This window comes from Drosophila obscura, unplaced genomic scaffold (genome assembly GCF_018151105.1).
Source record: "Drosophila obscura isolate BZ-5 IFL unplaced genomic scaffold, ASM1815110v1 contig_1, whole genome shotgun sequence".
Taxonomy (NCBI): domain Eukaryota; kingdom Metazoa; phylum Arthropoda; class Insecta; order Diptera; family Drosophilidae; genus Drosophila; species Drosophila obscura.
Window position 1 is genome coordinate 459,966 of NW_024542679.1, and position 26,977 is coordinate 486,942.

General features: G+C 48.8%; 2 protein-coding genes across 5 annotated transcripts; both read right to left on the reverse strand.

The window, feature by feature from the left end:
• Positions 1-17: 17 nt before the first annotated feature.
• Positions 18-9,229, reverse strand: LOC111072380 (mediator of RNA polymerase II transcription subunit 12). 3 transcript variants are annotated; one of them, XM_041596475.1, is made up of 8 exons: positions 8,885-9,229; positions 8,613-8,799; positions 7,506-8,525; positions 5,228-7,411; positions 4,936-5,167; positions 3,238-4,860; positions 2,431-2,721; positions 18-2,372 (listed from the first exon to the last, which is right to left on the reverse strand). In XM_041596475.1, the coding sequence occupies exons 2-8, from the start codon at positions 8,646-8,648 to the stop codon at positions 1,972-1,974; spliced, it is 5,787 nt and encodes a 1,928-aa protein (XP_041452409.1). In that variant the 5' UTR covers positions 8,649-8,799; positions 8,885-9,229; the 3' UTR covers positions 18-1,971. The 3 variants fall into 3 exon arrangements, with proteins under 3 accessions (XP_041452409.1, XP_041452408.1, XP_041447495.1); XM_041596474.1 differs by having other exon boundaries at positions 8,613-8,812; XM_041591561.1 differs by lacking the exons at positions 18-2,372; positions 2,431-2,721 and adding an exon at positions 2,802-2,898 and having other exon boundaries at positions 8,613-8,812.
• Positions 9,230-10,050: 821 nt separating this feature from the next.
• Positions 10,051-26,954, reverse strand: LOC111072381 (extensin). 2 transcript variants are annotated; one of them, XM_022364221.2, is made up of 4 exons: positions 26,733-26,954; positions 25,981-26,107; positions 11,358-11,693; positions 10,051-11,297 (listed from the first exon to the last, which is right to left on the reverse strand). In XM_022364221.2, the coding sequence occupies exons 2-4, from the start codon at positions 26,039-26,041 to the stop codon at positions 10,480-10,482; spliced, it is 1,215 nt and encodes a 404-aa protein (XP_022219913.2). In that variant the 5' UTR covers positions 26,042-26,107; positions 26,733-26,954; the 3' UTR covers positions 10,051-10,479. The 2 variants fall into 2 exon arrangements, with proteins under 2 accessions (XP_022219913.2, XP_022219912.2); XM_022364220.2 differs by lacking the exon at positions 26,733-26,954 and adding an exon at positions 26,169-26,663.
• Between the last annotated feature and the right edge of the window lie 23 nt (positions 26,955-26,977).

The following is a 26,977-nucleotide window of genomic DNA, read 5'->3' on the forward strand; positions in this document are numbered from 1 at the left end:
AGGACTCCACTTGGATCTTATAGTTTCATTTCACACTTTATTGATTAACGGAGCTTTTTCTGTGACTTTGTCGACGCTTCATTAAGTATTTTTAATATTCTGGTTTCGTCATAATAATTTTTTTCGTTTGCTTTTGTTTTTTTTCGTTAGTAGTTCTCGAGAGTGCTCTTCGTAATTAATCAGTTTAATGAAAATTTTCTACAGTCAGGTATTTTGATAAGCAGTTATTGAATTGAAATTACACATTTATATTAATAGTTGGTTTCATGTTTAAATATACATATAAATAGCTTATGCTGTCGCTTAGATTGCTCCGCATTACATTAATAAATCTTTGAATTACGTTTCAATAACCATTTGATCAGACCACACGTACAAACATATATCATCATTATCTTGTAAGTATATATAGCTTTCGTACTCAGGTTTTTTGCCAGTTATTTGCTTTGCTTCGCTTGAGTAGTAAACTCATCCCAAACTGCTCTGACTTCTTGCGAGTTCGAATTCGTAATGCTGTCGTTCGTCATTCATTCATATTCATTCGGTTTATGTAGTACCATGATTTCTTTTGTTTTTATTCTTCTTAAATCACATTTATTAATTAATATTAACATTGAGTAAGTTATGTTTGAGTTTTGGGGGTACGGATACGTTTACGTTTACGGGTATGGGTATGGGTGTGTGGGCTGCCATATTTTTATGGGGTAAGGTTAATTTGTGTGTTGTGTTCGTTTTCGCATTATCAAGAAGTTTGGTTTTTGGATTGGTTGTACAGCAGAAGAAGCAAACAATGCTAAACAAGTACAGCACAGATGTAACATAACTAAAATCGTTGCTTAAATAAATAATTTCATTCTACAGAAACTGGTGTAGTTGAAAAAACAAATTGGCTTAGTGTCAGCGTTACTTTTAACACGTTACTCGTCACTGGCTCCTTCTGTAACTCATCCCTTTCTAGTCTCGTTGTACATTGCGCTATTACAAATAAATTGTTTAAATAAGTGATGACTTTTTGCATATATTTTTGTTTTTGTTTTTTTGCTTTTCGTTTTAATGTTTCTGCAATTGGAAGTACTAAATTGGTTGAGGCTACGACTTGTTCAATAAAAACTAAAATGTGTTTTTCTTTAGCGAACTTAAGCTAAGCAATCGATTAAATAATTAGCAATAATAATGATAATAGTACAATTTTATATGTATAATTATTCATATGAACCCCTACACCGGTTCATATTTCATATTCTTTTGTAGCGTAATCGTAATAATTAGAATTTCTTTACAATTAAATTACGTTTTTTGTTTGCTGTCTGTCTCCTTCTCAATTCACATCTTATTGCTTTCTTTTGTTTTTAGTGATCCATTCCCTGCTTTACAATTTCAAATTAGCACGCTTTATGGGCTAGCTAGTCTTAGGGCCTTAATTGGAATTGGAGCTGGGAGCCAAATGGACAATGGTTTCGAATGGCGGTTGGATGCGCGGGAAAAGTTGAAACAATCTTCACATACTCGTATTTATAATATATATAATGTGTATATACAACTAGATAAATATTATTAAGAGCTTTACACCTAATTCGTTTATGCCAAGGGGACACAGTTAACACATTTAGCGCAGTCGGCAGAGCTGGAGGGCCCAACCAAATTCAGTTCCAGTTGCCGCTAGCTCCAGCTCCTAACTAGGTTGCACATATTATGAGCTGCCATGCTATTGCCCATGTACATGTACATACACATACATATACATATTTCACACTTACGATTACACATCAAAACATATATAGATATATGGGTATACAATGTACGGTAGTGGTGATAGTTAGGAGGTAACCATAAGCTATAATATCATGCAAATACACAACGCGTAGCCTTATTACTTTTTCGCTCTTATCTTTCATATCTCAGTCCTCTCATTCCTTACAGTCCTTGCAGTCCTTACACAAATCTAATATTGTGCCATATTCTTTATCGCCCTTACTTTGTCGCGTCGGTGGTGGAGCGCCGCCGATTGACCGCCGCCTGTTGTTGCTGCTGCTGCTGTTGCTGCTTGGCCACCGCCATAGCCGTGAGTGTTCGCTGGCTGATTCCTCCCGTTGCGGTGGTGGCTCGTCCAGCGATTTGGATGTGTTGCAGCTGCTGTTGCTGTGCCACCTGCACCTGGCTGGGACTGGGCAGTGTCTGGGACGATACTGTGGCGGTGCTCTGCTGGTTGAGTATTCGATGTTGCTGCTGCAACTGCAGTTGCTGCTGTTGTTGCTGCTGCTGCTGCTGCTGATGTTGCTGCTGCTGCTGCATAGGCGCCTTCACTGTCTTTAGCTGCAGCTTCTGTCCAGACATCACAATGGGACCGCCACTACTGGTTACGACATTGGCAGCTACAAAGGAAAGTATTAGAAATCTTTGCAAGTACTCAAATAGTTTCATTTCAATCACCATTCATCGGAGTAGTGGCAATCTTCAGCGTCGAGCCGCCTATCTGCCGTTGAGTAGTGATAAGCTGCCTGCTGGCCGTTAATTGCTTGGCTCCAACCACCTGGACGTTCCGGGCCCGGGGCTGGATGGTGCCCACCAGCTGAATGGCCGCTGTGTTGCTGTTGCCCGACTGATGCTGCTGCTGTTGCTGCTGCTGGATGGACTGCTGGGCAACACCTACACCACCACCAACACTTGAGGTACGTATTGTTTGAGGATTTAGTTTCTGTACACCGGCACCGACTATTTGAGCTGTAAGCAGAGAGAGAGCAGAACGTGGGTGTGCGGGGAGATTTTTTGGTTGTTGTTTTAGGTTGCAATGAGAATTGTCACAGGTTGACGGGTCAGGGGCCGCCGCCAACTTGAAGGATATAGTACGAGTAGCATGGTTGGGGTTTGGGTTTACAAAATGGACTCTCTAATCTCAAACTGATGGCATTTGGGGTTAACACACACAAGACACATAAAAAAGAGTTTAGTTGAATGAGGGAGGGATCGAAACGAGTTGTTAACGGGTTCGTTTGGTTTGTGTGTTGTGTTGTACGAGTATGTGGTTTTGTTGTAAACGAGAAACGAAACAGAAACAGAAGAGAACAAAATTAAGCATGTTCAATCAAAAGAAAAAGAGTTAAATATAATAATGCAGATATAAAAGAAGATCGCAACAGGTAGTTCGGTATCAGAAAAAATTCTCCTCGGCCCGGCCGAGACGAGTTTGCAAGTTTGCTGTGCGCTCTACTCTGCTCCTCAGTTAATCCTTTCACTCACCAATGGGTAGGGTCAGCATGGCCGTTGTTCCGCCTCCTCCACTGCCGCCGCCGCCACCATTTCCAGTGCCGCTACCTCCGCCGCCGCCTGCGTTGTTCGTGATGACCACCGTCTGTGTGCCGCCCACCGTCGAGGGCAGACTGACTATCGTACCCGTTGGCGGAGCATGCTGCTGCTGTTGCTGGTGTGACTGCGTCTGCAGCGTGATGGTGTGTGGCAGTTGTTGGTGCTGCTGGCTCGAGACGGGTACCGACACCAGAACACTCCTCTGCTGGCCCTGCGTCGTGCCCGCACCCGTTACCGAGTTCCCCGTCTGCTGCTGCTGTTGCTGCAAACTGTTGCCGGAGAACTGCAGCGAGATGGGCTGCGTGAAGCCGGGAATCTGCACTTGAACATTCTGCAGGCCGCCAAAGTTGGCCATGGCACCCTGCAGCTGTGACAGATTAATCCCCTGCAGGTTCAGTGTGGCGGTGGTTTGTTGCTGCTGCGTCTGCTGATGCTGTTGCTGGTGGTGTTGCTGGGGCGAGGCTGAGGGCTGCGGATGCGGACTAGACATGGGCGAGTGTATGGACGATGTGGCGGGAGAGTGTACGATGGTTTTGGTGATGAACTGCTGCGTCGCCGTCGGTTGCTGCGGCGACATATGTGGCATGGCCACGGCTGACACGTTGGAGGTAACATTGCTGAGACGCTCCAGCAGAGCCTGGTTCTGATGCGACTGCGAGGACTGCGAGTGGTCCGACCCCGAGGGCGAGGGAGTGGCCGCATTTGTCAGCAGGGCGGAAAGGGTTCCCACCCCACCGCCGCCACTGCTGCTCGACGCCAGGTTGTTGGGCACTGCGAACCCGCTGGCATTCGAGGCATTCGAATCACTGCCAGGCGAGGGGGCGGCCATGCCCACCACAATAGCGTTGGGCGGTGCTGTGGTGCTGTCTCTTCTCAGAGTGCTCAGAATACGCTGCTGCACTGGCCCCGTGGGACTCTGAATCCAGGCCGCAGCCGCCGCAGCGCTGTTGCCCGATGAGATCACCGTATAGCTTGTGGTGGGATTGGTCATTACGGCCGGTGGAGAGGCCAGCTGCGAGGCCAAGGCCGACATGGATACTCGCACCGTCTGGCCGCCGCCATCTACCGTCTGCTGGTGCTGCGCCTGCGTGCCCGGATTGAGGTTGACGGCTATCAGATTGCCTGCAGAGTTGGTCCGAAAGGTGGTGGTGGTGGTGCCGGCGCCTCCCACGATCTTTCGGTTCGCATTCAGCAGATTCTGCAACACCTCGCTGGACTGCTGCTTCCGCTGGGCAGTCACGAGGGTGGGCGTGCCGCGGGTTGTTTGCACATAGGTGGCTGTGGCTACATCAGAGGTGGTTGGAGCGGATTGCTGCTGCTGCTGCTGCTGCTGGTGTTGCACCAGCGTCAGCGTCTGCGGCTGCTGTTGGCCGGTGGAGGAGGTAAACGTTCCGCTGGCCACTGGAGTGCTGGTCATGGCAGCTGGGGCACTGTTGAGCAGGTTCAGAATTGAGGCATTGCTGGAGTTCTTCAGCGTCGCGGTGTTGCTTCCGTTGTTATTGTTGCCGCCGCCGCTGCCGGATGTTGCAATGTGATTGCTGTTTGTCGTTGTCCCGCCTGAAATGATCAGCAATGGATCGATCAGTAACCTATAAAGTCCCCTACACCTGGAGGCGCCTTTTTTTCTCTTACCGTGCTGCTGCTGCTGCTGTTGTTGCTGCTGCTGCTGCTGTTGGTACTGATTGGCAGAGTTCATGATGCTGTTCATTATGGCATTGATTGCAGGATTCGGATGTATGGCCGTGTTGTTCATATTGTTATTACTGTTATTGTTGTTATTGTTATTACTGGAGGCAGTTGTCTGTTGTTGCTGTTGCTGCTGCTTTTGCATTAGCTGCTGCTGCTGAGCCTTCAGCTGCGATTGCTGTCGAAATGGATGGGCGATAGTCAATGACATCCTTTGCATATCATATTGTGTACTCACCAAAATTGGCACATTGGAGTTCAGCTGGGCACGCAGAGCAGAGTTGGCGCCAATGACCGATGGCCCCTTCACCTGCTGCTGCTGCTGTTGAATGCTGGCTGGCTGAATGGTGATGCCTGAGTGTTGCAGAGCTTGGGTCAGCTGCTGCTGCTGCTGCTGTTGGGGCTGCTGTTGTACCAGGACCAGGGATCCATTGCTCAGGCTTACTTGGTGGGTGGTTGTGGTAGAGTTGCTGCTTCCGGTGGCCAACTGCTGAAGCTGTATGTGTTGCTGCTGTTGCTGCTGCTGTTGAGGGACAATCTGTTGTGTGGTTGCCTGTTGCTGCGTTCCTTCAACGCTGTACGTTTGTTGCTGCTGTTGTTGTTGCTGCTGCTGCTGCTGCTGCAGCTGCTGAGGCTGCTGCCGTATGTTTTGCTGCACGTTGATTACATTGCCCCCTGCTAGACTGAGTGTCTTTTGGGTGATTTGTTGGCGCGGCAGGGCCACATGGTGCACAGTGGCAGACATTTGTTGTGGCTGTTGTTGAGGTTGTTGCTGCTGAGGCTGCTGCTGTTGTTGTTGTTGCTGCTGATGGCTGCCGACCACGACCACATGTTGTTGCGGCTGTTGCTGTTGTTGTTGTTGCTGCTGTTGTTGATGTTGTTGTTGCTGCTGCTGCTGCAATTGAGCTTGCCTCTGCTGCTGCTGTTGTTGCTGCTGCTGCTGCAGTAGAAGCCGCTGCTCGTTCGTCAGCCCCGTGTGGGTGACAATTGGCACATGTCCCGGTATCAAATGCGTTATCTTGACCGCCTTGCGCCCCTCCTCCGTGAAGATCTCGCGAAATTGCTGAATGTATCGATTGGCATGCACCCGAGTGCCCAGCGCAAAGCGGCAGGACTCCCCATTGCGCTCCCCCTCGCGAAAGTCCCGATCCACATACAGTTCGCCGAGGTATTCCGCATCGGAGGGACGCTGGTAAATGGATAGCTTAATGTGGTACAGCGCCCGCCGTCCCTCGTTGGCTTCCCGCTCAGTCTCCAGCACGTACTCTTCGATCAGTTGGGGCTGGAAGTTGTGGCGACAATTGGGCTGGCAGCCATCCTTGCACGCCTCGCTGAACTCATTGAGCGGCTCGAAGGTCTTGGCATACTTTTCCACGCTGATGACATGCTCGGGCACCTTGAGATTGGCGGGGTATTCCAGGCACGGAGGACGAATAGGCCGAATCACTTCGTGAGGCCGCCTGGGGACCTTTGAGGTAAAGGAGGAGAGCATGGCGCCCACCAGAGGATTGTTGGTGGGTGCGGTGGCCGGAGTGGGGTTGCCGCCAGTGCTACTGCTTCCCGTCCGGGGCCTCTGGCGCAGTCGTGACAGATAGTCGCACAATTCCAGGCCGTGGTGGTGGGTGAACTGGTCCAGCTTGCGCTTCCGATTTATGGCAGTCTGGGTGAACTTCTTCATCTGGCGGCGCAGCTCGTGCGAGTTGAAGAGCTGGCGCTGGTGTTGAGCATTGATGGCCTGCCGTCCTATGCTTGGATCCGGTTCCAGGCACAACGGCTCCGCCGTGGCCAGCACCAACTGACTCTCCAGGGCAAGCTTATCCTCCGCCTGCAGTTGGCTGCCTATTTGCTGCACTTCCGCGAAGAGGGTGGCGTTCGTGGGCCTGAGCAGGATGTGCTTCATATCACAGATATTCGTTGAGGTGGCAAACGTCTGGCGGAAGTCGCGGATCTGGGCGATGACGCAGCCCGCGTAGAACACGCTCGGCTTGGCATAGATCCGCGTTCCTCCTCCCCCATCCGACAGGCTAACTGTCTCCGCACAGAGCAGATCCATCAGAAACTCTGGCAGAATCTCGCGATCGATGCACTGCAGCAGCAAATCGTTCTCGTACGGCCATCGAAGCACTTCAACCAGGCCATACTCGTGCTTGGCTGGGTTCGACTCCGCCTTGGCTTGGCTCTCATCCGTTGCCGCCGACTTGGTGCGACTCCTATGGCCTCCTGCTCCTGCTCCCTCGCTGGCCGCCTCGTCCCTGTCGCTGACGGACCACTCGTTCGTTTGCGGATTCAGCACCACATGCTCATCGTAGTGCAGGGCCAGCGAGTATCCCTTGTTGCCAGGATAGAGGTTCACCACGATCGTGTTGAGTTTCTCCCGCTCCACCAGCCGCTCCAGCGTGAACGATCGTGTGCGCTGCTTAAGCTGTAAGTTGGGCGAAACAATATACAATACATGTAATGCAGGGATTATTATCCACATTCCTACAGCTGCCGCGGCAGCTGCAACTCCAGCTTACCCCTGTCTCGGCAAAGTTGTTGATGTCGTTGCTTAGCAGCTGCATATAAAGATCCTTGAGTTTCTCGTGTAGATTGAAGAACTTCGTGCTGCCCGGTGGGCACACCGAGGAACCCTTCGATGTGGACGAGGTGCTATTGTTGTTGTTGGATGCAGCGCCGGCGCCAGCGCGCGCTGTTGACGACGACGACGAGGAGGATGGGGCTGAGGATAAAGCTGAGCTGCGACTAGAGGAGCTGCACTCCTTGCTGGTGCTGTTGCTGTTGGACTTCTGCCTCTTGCTGGGCGATGACGTGGGCGAGGCCCCATGGACCCCATGGTGATTGTGTGACTGATGGTGCAGGTGATGGTGGTGCAGGTGATGGCCCCCAGAGGAGGAGCTTGAATTGGCAGATGCGGGCCTCTTCTCCGGTTTCTTACTGGTCGTCGTCGACGTCGTCGTTGCAGCTGCGGCAGTCGAATTATTGCTTAGGCTGGAGTTGACGCCTGGCGGCGTGGACAGCAACAAGTCAGGAACTACTGGCGAGGGCGACGTGATTGAGTTGAAGTTCGACAGCGTCGTTGTCGAGGATGAGCATGATGAGGGCGATGGGGCAATCGCTGTGGGCAGGCCGGTGGGCGTGGCCGATGTCGGCTCAGTGAGTATGCCCAGGGAGCCTCCAATTGAGGCCCCTCCCTCATCGGGCGGCGATTCATCGTCATCGAAGATGCAGATGGGCGGTTGGGCAGGAATCTGTGGTATGGCTTGCAACAGGCTGGTCTCCAGATACGATTTACTGCTCGTCGGGAAGCCAACAGTGACGGCTGGGGACGACTGCTGTTGCTGCTGGAGCGCCGTGTGGAGGTGGTAGGACTGCGTTTGCTGCGACTGCAGCTGGTGACTTGGGGAGGAGGCTGGCTGGTACTGGACAAACTGCTGCTGGTGTACGCCCGTGCCGTGGACCACGGCATGAGCTAGTCCCGGGGCATGGTCAGAGTTGTTGGAGCCCTTCAACTTCTTCAGCGTGTCATTTATGATAAACTATTTGCATATAAATGCGCAGGAAAATAGAGAGGATTCGTTATTAGATTGATCGACTAACTGGTAACTGGCGCAAAGGGGTCTTACGTCGGCTTCTTGGCACGATGAGTCCAGGCTTTGCATTGTGCCAGCGGATGCGGATTGCAAGAAGAGTCCCAACTGTGGATCCAGAGTCCAATTACCGACGACATTCAAGCCAGGATAGAGGACTGAGTTCGTTCGAAGGCCTGGAAAGGATCAGCGTTGCTCTCATTGCGCTTGCAGGTGTCTGCCCCTGTGAATTACAACTACAGCTCGTTCGTTGTTGTCTTTTATTTTCGCTCACGCCTCGGGGCTGCGCCCCCCACCGTAACACTCACTTGTTTGTGCATCATTTCAGTGTAGAAACATTATTGTTTCTCAAATGTCTCTTATTGTTGTGTTTTCAGTGCGCGCTTTTGACGAGAAATGTAATTTCTTCACTCTTTTTCTGGTTCTGCTGCTGCTGCTGCTGCTTTGCGTGACATTTTCTCTCTTCGCCCCTCTGCTGAACGACCGTTTTTTTGGCTCTTTTCCACAACAATAATACACAGCCACCACTTTTGCTTCAATTGATAGGCGAACGCAGGGGTTGTTCTTTAATAATATGCTTCAGATTGCTTAATTTTAATTGTTTAAAAACTTTGTTTTAGGCTTTTTTTGCAATGTAAATGTACTGTACAGTGTGACCGCGGATTTATTGATAAAATATACCGTTTGACCCTCACAAATATTCCGAAATATACCTTCTGATTTTCAGAATATACCAAAAATATCCGATATTAATAAAAAATTAACAGAACCGTATTGTCCATTATTTGAGATCATTCAGTGCATTCCCTTCTTGCTTGGTCTTAATAATATCAAATAGTTTTGTTTTTATGTCATATTCTTTGGCATTTTGCAAATCATTACATTTTCCAGTTCAAAATTTTGACAACAACCGTTTTTTCCCCTATTTCTCTCTCTCTATTTCGTATGTGGGTTTCAATAGAATTTACTCCAGGGAAATTCGTTCACACGGTACGTGTGAAACGTGCAATATAAGCAATCCCTTCAGTTATTTATGATTTGATAACATTATATTTCAGCATGTTCTTGAAATATACCGTAAAATACCCAAAATATGTACGATAAATATGCTTTCACTTCGATTTCATAATATACCAAAAAGTATAAAATATACCGTAAATGGTCACTCTGTTACGCCACAGCGCCATCTGGCGTTTTTTGTTTTGTTTTGCTGCAGCTGACATAAGTGTGCAGCGTATTTTTGTTGCAAATCGTTTTATCGAAAAATGCCCATCACCACGGATACATCTGTTTTCTGGCGGGTTGATTAAAAATGAAATTCAAATGCAATAAAGGCCTCCACCTTTACACCGTATTTATCTGGGACTATACTGCTCGGACTGCACACTGCGGACCCTTGACGTAATTCCGATATTGTAGTATGACTGGCGTCTAGATCCTCCGCTGTATTTACAGAAATAAACAAGAACATTCACATTTGGATTTGTAAGCAATAATATATATATTATTTGTAGGATTTTCACTTAATTGTATTAGGTGTATATTATTAAGGATTAGTCTCTACCAACTAAGCATTAAGAATACAAAATTTTGTCGCTTGTACGTATACACAGTTTTCCATACACATAAATCATAGATCATGGATCATCGTAAATCATATATCATCGTCCGTATCATTATATATCCGTATATAACCGCTATCAATATTCAATATTCAATAAAATCATTATCAGAAACATATTGTAATACACTCGCAGTTGAAGAATTTCCTTTCACATCGTCATGTCATGAGATCTTTAAACGTTAATTGTGTAGTTTTGAAATATTTATAATAAAAAACAGCTCTTGAGTTGGATCTGGGTGAGGATCGGGATCGGTGTGTAGTCGCTGCTCGTCCTTGCCCCTAGTCCTTGTGGCCACCCTGAAGCTTCTTCCAGGTCTCGCCCAGCGCCTTGGCAAAGTGATCGTCGACGGAGGCTTCAGTCTTGGTGAATATCGAAATGTTCGTGGACGAGGTGGGCGAGGCGGGTGGCGTCTGCGTCGAGGAGGCGGCCACAGCTGCCAGCCCCGGCTCGGCCTTCACGCGTATGATCGCCGGCATCGTGGGGGTGCTGCTGGCAGTGGGAATCTGCGTTGGAGTTGGCGTCGGGGTCGGTGTTGGAGTCGGCGTTGGCGTAGAGGCTGGGACGCTGCCGTACGCTGGCGGCGGTGGCGGAGTGTTGTACCTGGGCGGCGTGTGATGCAGTGTGTCCAGTGCTCGCTTGGCAGTCACCGATGTGTCCAGTGCCTGGCTGGGAGCAGTTGTTGCTGATTGTGGTGGCTGTGACGGCAACGGTGACGGCGACGGTGGAGTCGGTGAACGATGCAGTGAGAGCGGCAGCGGTTCCTCCTGCGGCGGCGGCAACTCCAGCTGCGGCGACTCTGGCTCCGATCGCAGCGTGGGCGAATGCATCATGGCCAGCCCTGGCTTATGCAGTGGCGAGCGATGTTGCTGGTATAGAAGAGGAGCAGCTGCTGCTGCTGCTCCTGTTCCTGCTCCAGCGCCTGCTGATGGCGGTGCAGGTCCATAGGCCAGAGGCGATATCTGCTGCATAGGCGTTCCACTGGGCGAGGGCGTGGGCGTGGGTGTGGGCGTTGGCGACTTCTTGGCAAAGAGAGCCGCGTAGTCCTTGCCCAGCGAGCGACGGAAGTGCTCATCAATGTCGCACATGGCCACGTTCTCTGCAATCAAAGATGAATCAGTTGGGTTCGGGGCCGTCTGCGCAGAGAGCAGTGTCCTACCTGAGGAGTGGGCCGGCTCGGGCACCTCCCGCTTTGGCGGTGCCTGGGTGATGACGCTGGGTCGGCTGTTGGCAGCGTAGTTGGTGCCCGGCAGTGGCTCGCGGTAGGGTGGCGGCGGCGAGGCCCGATTCTGATGAAGCTTCAGTGCCCCCGAGCCGGAGCCCGACCCCGACGTCACCGACATGTCAATGGGGCTGTCCATATCACGCTCCTCCCGATCCCGATCCCGCTCCCTGTCGCTGCTGCCGGCATCGTGAACCTGGTACTCGGCGGTACGCTGGCGGCGATCGCGCCTCCATTTGGTAGTTGGCAGCTCCTTTGACGTCACTCGCATCTCTGCAAAAAGAAAGAACAATGGGAAGAAGCTCAGTCAAGGGAAGTCAGAGACCGACCGACCGCACGCCGGACCCCGGATGCCGGAGAACCCGTTTTGCCATCGTTTTTCGGCATTTTCGAGTCGGCACAGAAATACATAATAGTAGTAGAAGTAGTAGTAGTAGTAGTAACAAATATAATAATATCATAATAAATAATGCCCGATGGCGGGCCACAGCCACAGCCAGAGCCAGAGCCACAGAGCAACAGCAACATCAACAAATCGCATTTCAATTAAAGGCCATAAATTTGATTTGGCTTTTGTGGTCGATTTGGGCTTTTGTCTCGTATCTTAGTCTGGGTCTGTGCCTGAGCTTGGGCCTGGGTATGGTACGGGGACTGGCACTGGGGGGCTATGGGTATGGCTATGGGCAGTCCACTCCTCTGTGTGGTTTTACGTGTCTATCGTCTTGGGTTTTGATTATGCGGTCGCCGTTGTCGAGAGTGGGCGTAATGAATCACATGGAGTTAAGGCGAGGCAAACTCTACAAAAGTTCCCCTCCCCCTGCGCTCCATCCTCCTCCTGCCGTCACGTTCAAGTTTGTTGCCTAAGTCTTTCGCTTTTTTGAATGAACTTCTGCCAAAAGCTCTCCTCAGAGAGGGGGCAGCAGGCGGCAGCAGGCGGAAGGCGCGGTCAGGAGGTGGGCAGGCAGGCACAAAAATTATGCACAAAGGCACAAGAAGACGTCGCCAGCTAAAAAATAAAAAGCAACAACAATCGAAACTCCACAGTCACAAATACAAACAACAACAACAAAAAATTGGTTAAGAAAACCCGTTTCGTCTACGCTTAGTGTGTGTGTGTGTGTGAGTACACTGAGCAAAATGCAGGCCACCATCTCTGGCCCGAAACGTGCTTGGCGTGCGAATGGGGGGAATCGCCCGAGTTTCTGGCGTGGGAAGTCGCCCGAGTCGCAGTCGGAGGAGCCCAGTGCGTGGGCTGCGCTCTGCGCTGTGCTGCTCGGGAACTGGGATGGTGAACTAGTTCTGCGGAGCTCCAAGCTGGAGCTGGAGCTGGATACCCTGACAGCTGGGACAGCGATTGAATCTCGCGTCTCTTTCCCTTCGCTGCGAGTGCGAGTGCGAGAGCACCTCGTACAGGAAACAAAGTTTATAAATAAAGCTGGTGGCTCCAGGCTGCACTGCTCCACTGCTCCACCGCTCCACCGCTCCAGCGCCCCAGAACCCAGTTTCTTCCCCATCGTCGGGCGGCGGCAGCATCCAAAATCGAAGGGGCAAACCAGTCGGGCGACTTCTGCACATTTCGAGCAGCGGCGGCACAGCGGAGAGGCTGAGAGGCTGAGAGGCCGAGAGCCTGAGTGCCTGGTTGGACCCAGAGTCGGACAAACGCATGAATGAATGAATGAATGGCGATGGATGGGGATAGATGGAAGGTTGCATGGAGGCGGCGGCGATGGAGATGGAGTTGCTTATGTTATGGCGTTGGTGGTAGTGGTGGATCGTTGGCGGTGGCGGTGGCGGAGGCGGGAACGTTGTCCTGTTTTTGGCAACGTCACCGCGAGGCTGCAATTTATTATTTCTGCGCCTGCGTCACGAGAGGAACCCACAACCAGCAACACAAGCAAAAACAAAAAGGAAAGAGACGACAGGGGCACCGACAGAGCAAGAGGAATAAACTGGTCTTTGGAGAGTGGAGCATGGAGTGGAGACTGCAAACCAAATGAAAAACATAAAAGTGAGGCAGGAGAGTGAGGCAGAGGCTGCTTCGGATTGGGATTGGGATTCGGAATGGACTTGGGCTGCTGCTGCTGCTGCTGCGCTGCGGCGGATGATGATGGGGATGATAATAATAAAGAAACATTCAAATTTTATTGCACATTTCCGGTCGTCGGACATCTCTGCTCCTCGCCCTACCCCCCCGCTTGGCCAGACACTGCTGGCGGCTGTGTTGGGGGATCGACAGCAGCAACGCAACGCAACGACGACGATGACAACGACAACGACAACGTCGGAGCTTTCTTTTTGAGGCTCTCCCTCTTCTCGTATTCTGCGCTGCCGCTCGCTCATCTCCTCTGTCCCACCTTCGCCGCTTCGGCTTCTGCTTCTTCTTCTGCTTTGCATTATTTATTTGTTCTGCTTTTGCTTCTGGCACAGTCGCTGCCACTGCCACTGCCGCTGCCGCTGCCTCTTGCTCTGCTTGGTGGGAGCTTGGAGCTTTTTAATAATTTCATGTCCGACTCGGCTAATTGGCGATAAAGGGGGAAGACAAGTAGTGGCCACAGCGCGATTGAAGGGCAATCTGCTTGCAGGGGTGTTTAATGGATCACTCAGGGGGAGAGTTCTGATTGTCCCCTGCATCCTCTTTTGGGGTCACGGTTCTAGGAGCAAGGGTACGCTTCAAGGGAAGGGAATGCGTAACAAGTTGAATGCCAGCGATCCCAAAAAGGTGTAATGGTGATCATAGGATCCTAGGAAAAGGCAAATAAATCCTTGAAAAGCTTCCTTCCAGCTTCATTCATTTTCTCTAACTATTCTCACCATCCAAAAAGCCATTCAGTTAGTCCACTATATGTATGTACATTATGTACTAAGAAACTGTATCCTCCACATTCGTTGGGATTAAAATTCCCTCTATGATCTCTGAGAATTGTGTACGACACCCTCTGAGAACCAACTCCGATAAATCCCAATCCACTGGCCATAATGAGTATAGTATGGAGTATATCATACTTTATACCTTCCTACTAAAAGAGATCCCAGAAAAACGGTTAGCAAAGAGAATATCAATCTGTGAAAAACTGCACACTATTTGTCCCCCCCCCCACACCTATACCTCAAATAAATTACACAGAACAGAGAAATATGTTTGTGATTGTAGATATTTCCAGAAAAATCGAATTACCTGAATCTATAAGGAAAACGGATCAATTCAATCGCTGATAAGCAAATCTTTACTTCTCCCACCTACATTTGTATTTCTCGAATTTCGAAATATCCAGTATTACAGTGGATAAACCCGGAACCTGGTTCAAGCCCTTGAACAGATGATGCAGCCTCCCCCAAAAGAAGATTGGGTCCTATTATGACAGCACAGAGAATACATATATGTAGAACACAATCGTACAGAGAAGTTTTCGTAGGGGAAAATAAGAGAACACGAACACGAGAGTTACGAGAGTAAATGCACACACACACGCCACACACCACACACACACCACACACACACACACACACACACACACATATGGCATGCATTGCACTACAAATAGCAATAGCAACAAAAGCAACACACAAATTTCTTGCTTATGCAAACAAGTTCTTGTTGTTGTTGTTGTTGTTGTGGTTATTGTTGTTGTTGCTGCCGCTTCTGTTGCTTTTTGTAGTTTTTTTTTACATATTTATTTTTCCATCATCGTCGCCGTCGTCGTCGTCGCAGGCGTTTCTCATTATTTATATTATTTCTCGCGCCGGCTCGTGAGTCATGCCCGTAACCACGAATCCCCCAATCCCCCACCCCCACCCTCTTTGGCACCACCACTCTCCGCCAGGCCAGCCATTCACCGTTCTCCGGTGTACCAGCAACATTGCCCCCCCACCACCACCACCCGGCACTTCCCCGCTGGCCGAGTTGATTGCAAATCTGGTTTTAATATGTCAACAAATTAACAAGAAAGAAGTCTAGCTTCTGGAGTCGCCGTAAACTGGGATACCCTTATGGTTCATACACACAAACATACATAAATATATATATGTATACATATATTAGGTGTAAGCTAGTTGAGATATTGATTGCCTTTGCCCAATCTTCGCTATCTAATTTGACAAACGGAAATACTTCCCGCTCTATGGCAGCACTGCTCTGCTTGGCAAACATTTAATTCAAATGTTTATACCTTCTGGGCAGGGTATATATATAAAGTAAAGCAAAATAAAGTCGAGCCGAGAGCCAAGTACAGCAGCCAAGCCAGCCCCCCTCCCCATTCCATTCTCTTGCTTCCTCGCTGCTGGCACCACCTCATCATCCAATTTTTTGTTGTTTAGAGGTTTTATGTTTAAACAGGCGCTTGCCCGCTCGTTTTTGTTGCTGGTTTTTGCTTTTTGTTGCTCTTGCTCTTTGCAGTTTTTGTGTTTGTTTGGCGTCGCCATGTAATTGAAAGCATTTGTGTGATTTGTGCAATGTCGCCAATTACACAAGGGGGAAGACAGAGAGAGAGAGAGAGACAGAGAGAGAGACAGAGAGGTGGTGTGGACTGGTGGAGACAGGCGAGACTGAGGGGGAACGGAGAACGGGTAACGGAGAAGGCAATGCAATACGTCAATGGAGCCAATCGAAGCCCGTCTAATGCGGGCCCGGCTGGCTCGTGTGGAGCGTAGTAAAAGTGTTGCCAATTTCATTACCAATTTTCCAGCTCAGGCAAGCGAAATGGAAATGGTAACAGAGAACAGAGAACAACCCCCCCACCCAGAGACGCCATCGTCTGCAGCTGGCGTAACCAATTGTGGGGCTGTTGCCAACTCCCAACCCCAACCCCAATCCCACACAGTCGCGACGGCACGTCCTAGCCACGCTTTGGCTCCACAACCCCAGATAAACGGAATCAGAACGCACTGGAACCGTATCCAATCCGATACGATCCCATTCATTGAAGGAGTGCTCATCAATGGTTAGCGGCAAACGGCACGTACTCCGACCCATTGAACTTTAGCCCCACAGACGACTGACGACTGACGAATGCAACTGAGTGTTGGCGGTGAGTGTGCGTTTCACGTGAGCAACAGGTGCATCTGCATGCTCTGATGCTCCCCACCCAAGAGTCAGCATAACGTGAGGTTTGCCAGATATAATAGAAGGAGAGACAGAGAGAGAGAGAGATAGAGAGAGAGAGGACTGCACCCAGGAAATGATGCTCCAAACCGGAGTGAGTGATGCCTCTTGGGATTTGGGACTCACAAAACTCCTCTTGGGGAGATATATTCTTCTGTTTCCTCTGATTCTACACGCACTGAAATATCCGCATAAATCATGGCTTGTAATATTAACCAATTTATTATCTTCTCTCCTCTCTTTTTCCAACAAGTTTAATGTTAATATTTGAACTATTGAAATTACACCACGCTGCAACAGAAATTATATTTACTTTCCATTTCTGATCAATATCAAAATCCCTAGCATACGGCACTTATGCCCTGCCCTCCACCTTCTTTTGTGAGTTCCAAGAATAATCTTTCCCCATTTTCAGTATGTGACATATTCGCTAATTTCTCGCTCTCTCTCTCTCTCCCTCTCTCTTTTTTTACTCTTTTAGAGGTCAGTTCAAAGGTTTTCGCAAGATTTTCTTTATAATTTTCCCCCGACAGACGAACCTTTGTGCAACTGCTGCTGCTGCTGCTGCTGCTTGTAGAGCTGATGGTGCATAGCGGCCGCCTGCTGAAGGTCTCGCCAGGGCTGCCAGAGCAGGCTATTGGCCATATTGGAGGCGCTGGGGTCCGCGGATGTCTGGGGCTGGGGCTGGGGCTGCTGCTGCTGCTGATTAGCAGCTACCGCCTGTAGCTGATGTTGTTGTTGCTGCTGCTGGTGCAGCTGCAGCTGCTCCAGTTGCTGGCGATGCTGCTGCTGATAGAACATCCCGGACTGGGCAGGAAACTCCCCCTGGCCCGGTCCCTGTCCCTGCGCCTGCGCCTGGCCATGATAAGCGGCAAGCCTTTGAGTGGCCGCCAGGGCGGCTGCTGCCTGGGCCACTTCCCTGGCTGTAGATGTGGGAGAGCTGGCCGTGGACGAAGAAGCCGAAGAGGTGGACGGGTCACTCGACGAGCAGGATGCTGAGGGGGAGGAGGCAGTCGAGGATGCGGCAGCTGCTGCTGCTGCGGCGGCCAGGCGCTCGATTTCCTTAATGCGGTTGTAGTAATTCTGCTCGAAGGCATTCAGTATGAAAACGGCTCCATGGTATTCCATGGCTCCCAGTAGATGATGCTTCATAATCTCGATGATCGTTGATCGCTGATCGCTGCTCGATTTTTGATGCTCGATCCTCTCACATTTCCCGCCCTGACTCCACCGATTCTCCGCAAAAACTTCACTTCACAGAGTTGGGGAGATGGGGAGACACAAATCACACAATTCGCGGATAGCTCTATCTATCGGAGGGAGAACTATCAGAGGAGGAGAAGGAGCAGCGGCAAAATTTTGTATTTATTTATTTTTCTTTCCCTCTAGTTTACGATTACTTTTGGCGCTTTGCCGCCGCCTGCGCCTTCGATACCGATACAGATACAGATACAGCTACAGCCGCCGCACTAATGTACAAGTACACAACAAAACACACACCAAACGGGCCGCGGATCGCGACTATAGATACAGATACAATCTGTTTTCTGTTTGTATGTTTTTCTGTGCTTCTCTGCTTTTTTTCTGTTTTTTCTGTCTTATTTCTTATTATTTTTTTCTGCTCAGTCGTGGACGGCGACTCGGGTTACAGTCTCTCGATCTGGGCTCTAGCTCTGGTCTCTGGATCTGACGACGTGAGTCTCAAGTCGACATTTAGCGGAATAAAAATAGCACGCTCTTTTTTTTTCCTTCTGCTTCTGCCTCTGACTCCCGACTCTGACTCTGACTCCCGACTCCGTATTATATATTTATGTGTTTCTTTTCCGAGTAATAATTTGCATAGAAATCGACAAATCGCTGACTGAACTTGAGCGCCAGTTTTCGCTTTCAGAGACACAAACACACACACACACACGGACACACTAAGATATACATATCTGTATATATTTGTTGCTGAACGAACGCTCTCATATGGTAGGTATGGCGGCGACCGACGCGACGCACGTTTCGCTGGCGACGACAACGACCAACAGCGGCAACAACTGGCGGCTTCGACGGACAAACTGGAAGTGATCGACACAGCGACTTGAAGATTGCGACTGCGGCTCGCTTTTGGGGGCTTTCAAAGCTTCGCGCTCGAGTGTTCGCCATCGTCTTGCTCTTCGTTTTTTTTCGGTTCGGTTCGGTTCGGTTTGCGCGCGCGCGCTCACACTCGCTCGCTCTCCGCCCGAGGAGTGCTGCTGCTGTGCCGAGTGACTTCTTTGGGCCTTAAAAGCCATTTGCACTTGCGCCAGTTGTTGTTTTTCTTTGACTTCTCCTTCTCTTACCAATTTCCGTTTTGGCTATTGTTCCACCTCTCTCTTTGCCTCGTTCTCCCTCTCTCTCCGTCTCCAAACATTTGCTTTCTTTGGTGATTTTGTAATTGAAAAACAAGAAAGCAAGGCTCGCTTTTGGGGGCCGAAGCTTTGGATACCCTGCTGTGGCATATCGATCGTTCTTATTTTTAGTTGGAGTTTCTTTGGTGGAAATATGTTCAAAGGGAATACAAATTGCACTTAAAATAAATAAGTGTAAAGCCCAAGTAAAATTATGAACATGGATCTGCATCTGTATCAGATCTGTAGCTAATGCTGATCAATATAATGCATTACACACATCTCTAATACTCCCTGTGAGAGGTATCAACAGCTACATCTGAAAAAGGGTCTAAGCTGGGAACGCCTCTACGTAGGATGTGGCTGACACGCCCCCTCGCCCATCCACTGCACATCTTTGGGCCACTCTCCCCATTGATGCTTGGCAAATTGGGCAAAAGGGTAACGAAATGGCAGCAATTGGAAATTGGCCACAGTCCCCCCGGACGACTCCGGACGCGGATTCAGCGACACGGGACTGAGTCTCGCAGTTGACTCTTTGGCTGCTTTTGGCCTGTGACTGGGGACTGCGACTGGGACTGCAACTGCGATTGGGACTGGGACTGGGTTGGGCCCTCTCCCAAGTCTAACCTACACATGGTGTGGGCGTTCTTTAACGTTTCTTTCTGTCTTTCTGTGCTGGTGGTTAGGTTATTTTGTTGTTGTTTGGTTTTTCTTTTTGGGCCCGGTCATTGCATTGGGGCTCATTATAATGTTTACTCACAGTTTTGCCACAAAACAGACAAACAAATGAACAAACACTACAGTGACACAGGTATACATACATACATATGTGTGTATGTATGTATCTGTGTAGCTGCGTGAAACTTAGGCAAACCCATGCTGAAAAGCGTAGCTGTATCTATGTGTGTGTGCCTCTGTGTATTTGTGTGTGTGTGGAGTGCAAGCGAGCTTTGCGAAAATGACAACAAAACGCGAAAAGGAAGGTTAGATGCGGCTCAAACCGATGGTGGGATGCCCTAACCGTTGAAGGAACTAATCTAACTGACTATCTTCTAATCTAATCTGGTTAAAAATCGTTCAAAGGGGTTACAGTATCAAAAAATGATAGATCCTTATTGAAATGGCTTTAGCAGGATCTTTTTGGACTTGCGAGGAACAAACCTGACCGCACACTGTAAAAGATTGAGCAACAGAAGAAGGCAGCCCATTTATGAATAAAGAGAACGCTACCATATCTCAGTTGTAACTGGCAGAAAGTGAACTCAAACATTGTTACTTTTGACCCATTACCCACCCATTGCCAAGAGATAAGTTCTGTGTGCGAAGCAAAACAAAAACTCGTCTCCTATGGATTGCTCCAAATGATTATTATTATAATTCGATTTAAGTTTTATTTGGTAATATGTTCTCGGCAATCGCAGGTCCTATGTTAATTCAGATTCAGTTCATTGGTTGAGCTTTGAATATGTTTTGTTTTGTTTTGTAATTTTCGCAGTATTTAAATATTGAAATTAACAGGAAGCAGGGCCTATGGGGCATAAGGCTCTAGAGACAGCCAATGTGCTCGCTTCTAATGAGGCAGGCAACATAATGAAGCAAACAATGGGTCGATGGTGCTACACGTTTGTTGCTGCTTTGGGGCTTGGCTTGGTTTGGCTTCGTCTGTCTCTCTGCCTGTCTGTCCGCCTGGTGGGCTGCTCTGACAGGAGCAGGCACGGCAGTTACCATTGCTGCAACTGCAACTGCAGCTAGAAAACGGCAACATGCAGCCGCGCACAGAAGCAGCAAAAAGCAGAAAGCAGCAACAACAGCAACAACCCAAAGCAAACTCGTTTTTAATTCAATAGCAGGCCCATGAAATTTTACGCCCGATTTGTAGTACAACTACTACTGTTGTTGCCCCATGAATTGCAACTGCAGCAGCAACAACAACAGCAACAGTAGCAGCAGCAGCAGCAGCATAGAGAGAGGAGAGTCTGTTGTGGCATAGAACGTATCGGATCGTAGCACGAGTGTTATGTTGCCATCACATCATATGGCCCGCCTCGACTTATGGCCTGGCCGCCCCTCTTGGCCCCTCTTGCCCCATCTCAGCTGTTTGGATCTTTGCCAGTGCCAGTTGCACCTCATCGCTGGATCCATCGATTGTTCGATATTGGTTTGTTTCTCTTCCTTTGCGAGTCTGTTTTCCAGTCATTTGCTAATCCATGTCAAAAAATGTGCAATTTTCTGTTGCGTGGCTCCAAGAGGCCAAAAATCGAACAACAACGAAACTTAAGCAAAATCAAACTTAAATTATGGACTGACTGACGGATTGGCTGCTCCTCTGTCTGGCAGCCCCCCCACCCCTCCTACATTTTGGCGCTTACTCATCATCATCATCATCGGAGTCCGCTTCATGCCCGTCCGTCTCCGCTCTGGCCTGGGCTGCGAAAATTTGTAGTGTAGCGTGAAACATGCGCACGCATGCGCAACGAGGTCAATCGAATGGCAATCATGGCAGCAATAACAACAACAAAAACAAAACTACGAAAAAACACAACGACAGCGAGACAACGGCAGCAGCAGCAGCACCAGCAGCAGCAGGCTTTGGGGGCAGCAGAAGAGTCTTCTGCCTCCGCCGCTGGCCAACAACCAACAACCAACAACAATGGCAACAAATTACAGAAACCCAAACATTGAAGACCAAAGCAAAAAGAGCCACAAAAAAACGAGTCGAAAAGTGGGCAATGTGTAGCTAGTTTTGGGGGACAAAAGGTAGAACCTAAATGAAGGCGATCCCCTAATGATCGGGCAGAGGAGTTGCTCAAACTAAATGGAAGTGCAAGTACCCTATAAAACAGCGATGGACGTGGGCATTCTCTTTAGCAGCGTTCGTGTGTGTTTCAACTTTAAAGGGAAATAAGGGGAAGCCACCTCTGTTATGCCTTTGCCCATTTATGTATCTCTAAGTAAAAGAGTTGCTTAAAGAGAGGTACCAAGTTAGGGGATAATATTATATTCAACTGGAAAGGTTTCCCAATCACATCCCAATAATGCTGCTCATCTGTTCATCATTCTCAAACTTCTTCTGCTTTGGATATATCCATTCCGCAAGCTAAGCCAGCAATGTAATATTGCACCATGTATCCATGGATTCAACTTAGATTCGGTTTACAGCAAACAGAAGAACAGAAGCCGAAAAAAGAAATAGAAACAGAAATCAAAGTACAGCCCGGAAAATGCTTTGCTAATTGAAATTTGTTTTGTTTGGAAATCGGCACAGAAATTCGAGATCCCTCGCTCCGATCGGGGCGGCTTGGGGCGATTTGGGTCAGTGTAATGGGCAGCAGCAGCAGCAGCAGCAGCAGCGGTACGGAAGTCAACGAGATTGTTCTGCTTTGTGGGAGATCGATCTCTGGCTTCCGATGACACTGTGATGGCCCGGCCGGCCATTTCCAGAACATATTGAATATCAAAAGACAATTTATCCCAGGCCCAGTTTGTTGGTTGTTTGTGAAATCTAACAATCTAATATATGAATATCTGTGACTAGTGCTAGTGCTAGTGGGTACATAATATATACGCCGCGGAGACAACACAAATCAGCGGCAAACCAGTTCAAAATTTAAATAAAATTCGAGCGTGCGCGCGATTTGAGGAGGAAACTGGTTTTCGATTGCCCAGAATAGCAACAAAAACAATAGAAGACAGCAACAACAACAACAACAGCAGCAGCAGAAGCAGCGATGGAAAATAGCAAAGCTAACAATAACATAAATATAGTTGTCATTATAAAATATCATCCGGTGCTAAATCAAGCGTGAGAAAACATTTAATACACAATTTTTGCCGAAATTTCTAGTCGGATTGGATCGAACCTGACCGGATTTCCAAAAGTATCCAATAATAGTGGATGGGCCATTGGCGATTGGCTCTACTTCTGATTCTGACTCATACACAGGCACAGACACACACACACACACAGCCACAGACAGTGTCTAATCCTAATCCAAGACAACTTTCATTTAGATATTGTCGGCAACAAGTTGATCTTGCCCCTGCCCCTGCCGCTGCCGCTGCCGCAATCAAAACAGCGCGCTGCTCTCTCTGCTCTCTGTTCGCTGTACGAATCGACTCGACTCTGCTCGCGGCAAAAGTCGCGCTGAGTGAAAATTTATGGCAAATAGGCAAATGTTATGTTAAAATAAATAAATAAATGGCAGCTAGCACAGCAGCAGCAGCAGCAGCAGCACTAAAAAGAAAGGTAATGCTCTAGTCCCAACTCTAATCCCCAGCCCAGTCACAGTCACAATCCCCTACCACGACTACAACTACAACTACGACCCCATCCCCATTCCCATTCCCATCCCAGTGCAGGCAGCAAACTGGTTTGGCTGTTTGGATTTTCTTCTGGTCGAGATTTACGGCAATTATGCGCACCGTTTGGCCATTGCCAGTAAAAGGAAGAGAGTGTTTGGCCCACAGAGTTGGCACTGGCTAAAACGGAGAATTGAAAGGCCATGTAAATTACCCGATGAGCCGTCGACCAAGCCATCCCCATCCCATTCTGTTTCTTTTTCGGTTTCAGCGGCTGCTGCATCTCCAGCTGTGCCTGGACTTAAGCTCCAAATTGCCACAATATTTCTTTGTATGGTGCTACACACACACACACACTCACACATAGACACTGGGGCAGGCAAGGGGCAGCGCTCAATTTGTGTAACTATTTGTTTATTAATTATGGCCTGGCCTGGCCGCGCTCGCGATCCTCGACAAACAATGGAAGGGCAGCTTAATTAACGGTCCGATCCAATCCAATCCAATACTAAACCGAACCGAATTGAGCCGATCGACCCGCTTTTCTACGTGTGATTTATGAAGAACCACAGAATCTCCGTCTCTGTGGTGCCTCCTGCGAGTGCCGCAAATTCATTAATCATGCACGGGTTAACGACATTTTGCATTTTCAAGTTGGCTGCCGCACGCCGATCAATCAATCCCATGACTGACGACGAGCGAGCCCCATTAGAGCCGCGCCGAGCCGAGCCACTGGTCACTGGCAAAAAGTGTGCTTCAGCGGCTCAGGGACACCTTAGAACACATAACTAAGCCACGGACACCCAGATTCAGGCATCCCTATGACGATTCTACGGAGGAAGCGCTTAAAACCGCTCGAGAATCGCGTGCGGTATTCATATATTTATTTCAATATCAGAACCATTTTTCTTCTGACTTTTGGGGTCTGGTGTGTTGTGTCTGGGTGTTTTCGCATAAATTGCGCTTCTGTGGTGACAGCTTTACGCAATATACAGTGGACTTTCCCTATGGCGGACAGTCCCCAATCAAAGGACTGCTTGTCAGGGTGGCACAATTTTCGTCTACTTGCGTGCATTTTTCAGAGCAAAAAAATTAATAATAGCCTTTAGAATGAAGTTCACTGTAGGTACGTATCACCCCAGGAATTTGTCAAATATTCATAATTATCGTTTATAAAGCCATCTCCCTCTCAATGGGTAAATAAAATAAACAAAAACAAGCATAAATATAAACTGAAATGGAGGCCACTATCGGCATTCCATTCCTCCCCCTTCACAGATTTGCATATATAAATATGTACATACATATGTATGTATGTATATATGTGTAGCATATTGTTTTTGTGGGAGGAGGAGGAGGAACCACCCGACGAACCCCATTATCAGCAGCTCGGGAACTGAAACTTAAACTGGGGGGAAAATCAGAGCCCAAACAACGCAGCCGGACGACCCCAGACCCCAGAGAGAGATAGAGAGAAACGTGTGCTTATCGCCCCGACCGACCCATTGCCCATTATTTGTGCAATTATGAACATTCCTAATCAAATTGTTTTTTTTTTTTTTTTTTTTTGTTTAGCAATTATACACATATTTACGCCTCGTAGTGAGCATTTCTTTGGCATGTCACGCGGTTGCAGTCGCGTTTGTTTGTCGCTTTAGCGCAATGGGAGAGAATGTGCGGGGAATGGGGGGAGAATGGGGAATGCAAATTGCAAATATAAAAGATATGTATGTCCCCAGTGCAGAAATATGCAATGCATACACGAGTGTGCTGGTGAGAGGGGCGGCGACATGCCACAATTCGTGCTCGTCAGCCAGAGCGGGAGCGACGACGACGACAGCGACGACTGCGACTGCCCTGCCCGGCTGGCTGGCTGGCTGGCTATTGATAAGGGGATCCGCGACCCGCGAAACAGAATCGGACGTACAATACATGTGCTATACATACATACATACATATGTATATATGTACATATATCGGTACGTACTTACGTACCTCGTATCTGTCTGTGTGTCGTTTCGTTCGGCTGTCGTCGAAAATGCGGCATTTGACACATTTATGAAAATCGGAATTGGAATGCGCCGCAAACTCATTTTGTTGGAATGTTTCTGTTGCCTTTTTGTACGAAAATAAAACATTTCTCAGATATGTCGAGTGTTTATGCGTACGCACAGTGCCTGCCATAATTAATCACATGCACACATTCACGCCACACCACCCCGAGAGGCTCTCAATAACACATTTGCCTGCCTTCAGGTCTCTCATCGATTCCTGAGCAGTAGTGGCCGCATGCCGCATGCGTATGCGTAGTAGCCGCATACTTTTTTGAGTCACTGCGTGTGGGTTGGGGATTCGTTTTACAAAGAAGATGTCATGGAGTCCCAAGGCCCTGTTGCAATCATGAATCATGCATCTGGAATGGAACATGGGACTGGGACTCGGACGCAGAGTCACAGACTGGACTACCCACAGTTCCGTCCCCACACCCCACCTCACCACAGTCCATTCCATTCCATACTCCATGCCGTATGACACACCAGAAGTGGCAACGAGAACACATTGTTGAAATACTTTTCAAGTTGGGGCTCAAAGGTGAAAGCCATAAAAGAGGAAGAAGAGTGGCAGAGTGGCAGCGACAACCCCCTGCCCCCAACTGATGTACATACACGCTGGTTGTTTGGTTGCTTGGCCAAGTTAACATCATAAAAATATGTCGACTCTTTTTTGTTTTTGTTTTAAACGGAATTGGTTAATGACCATCCGACATTCGACATTCATTACTTACCGCTCGCATTGTTCTGGACCATGGTCGCCGCTCTGGAGAGCACATCCAGCGCTGATTCCATGTCGGAGTCTATGAACGTGGGCTGCTGCTGTTGCTCCGACTCGATCCGCACCGCATGAGTTTCACACTGAAAATGCAAAATGCAAAGAAATTGACCATGAGCCATACACACACACTCTCGTACGTACGTCGTACACACAGCGCCGCTGTGCCGCCAGATATCTGTGCATTATACTGCTCGTACGTATGCGAGTATATGCACATATCTCTGCACCACAAACTGGATATATCGCGGTGCCCCGGAGCCTGGCTGCATTGGCATATATGTAAATGGAACGAACAACTGAACAAAGACACTGACGCTTGCCCGCCGTCGCCGCCGCCACTTCTTACTTTGACTCTCTGACTGACTTCGGAACAAGTAAGGCGAAAATCCTGCTGCCAAACAGTTTTCATATGTTACCAACTGGACGAGGGGGCGAAGGCAGGGCGGCACAAGCACGATGCAGTTGGGACAGGTTTGGAAGACGACGACGGCAACGGAGACGGGGGGCAGCCGAAAATTTTGGCAATGACCAAGTACAGCAGCCAGCAAACGAAATCACTGACAAATGCCATATTGTTGCCAAGCAGGTCAGGCCCATGCCCAGGCCAGGCCAGGCCAGCATCTGCTGCAGCAGCAGCAGCACCAGCACCACCAGCAGTTACCAAAATCATCCAAAATCCAATCGCCTTACAGCAGCAGTCTTTACCTTTTGCCTTGGGACGCCTCCAAACTGTTGTTGTAACGGAATGCTGCAGCTGTTTTTGTGGCCGAAGAGTATATCGAGGGCAGTGAATCAATTTATTTGAGATTTATCTTAGCACAGCACTGGTTGGTCGGTGTTTTAGTTATTTTTGGTACGATTTCGATCGCAAAATAGGTGAAAATTATTTGCTTTCGTTTCAAATTCAGTGTGACTGCGGGTACATCCAAAAAATATACCGAAACTTGCAT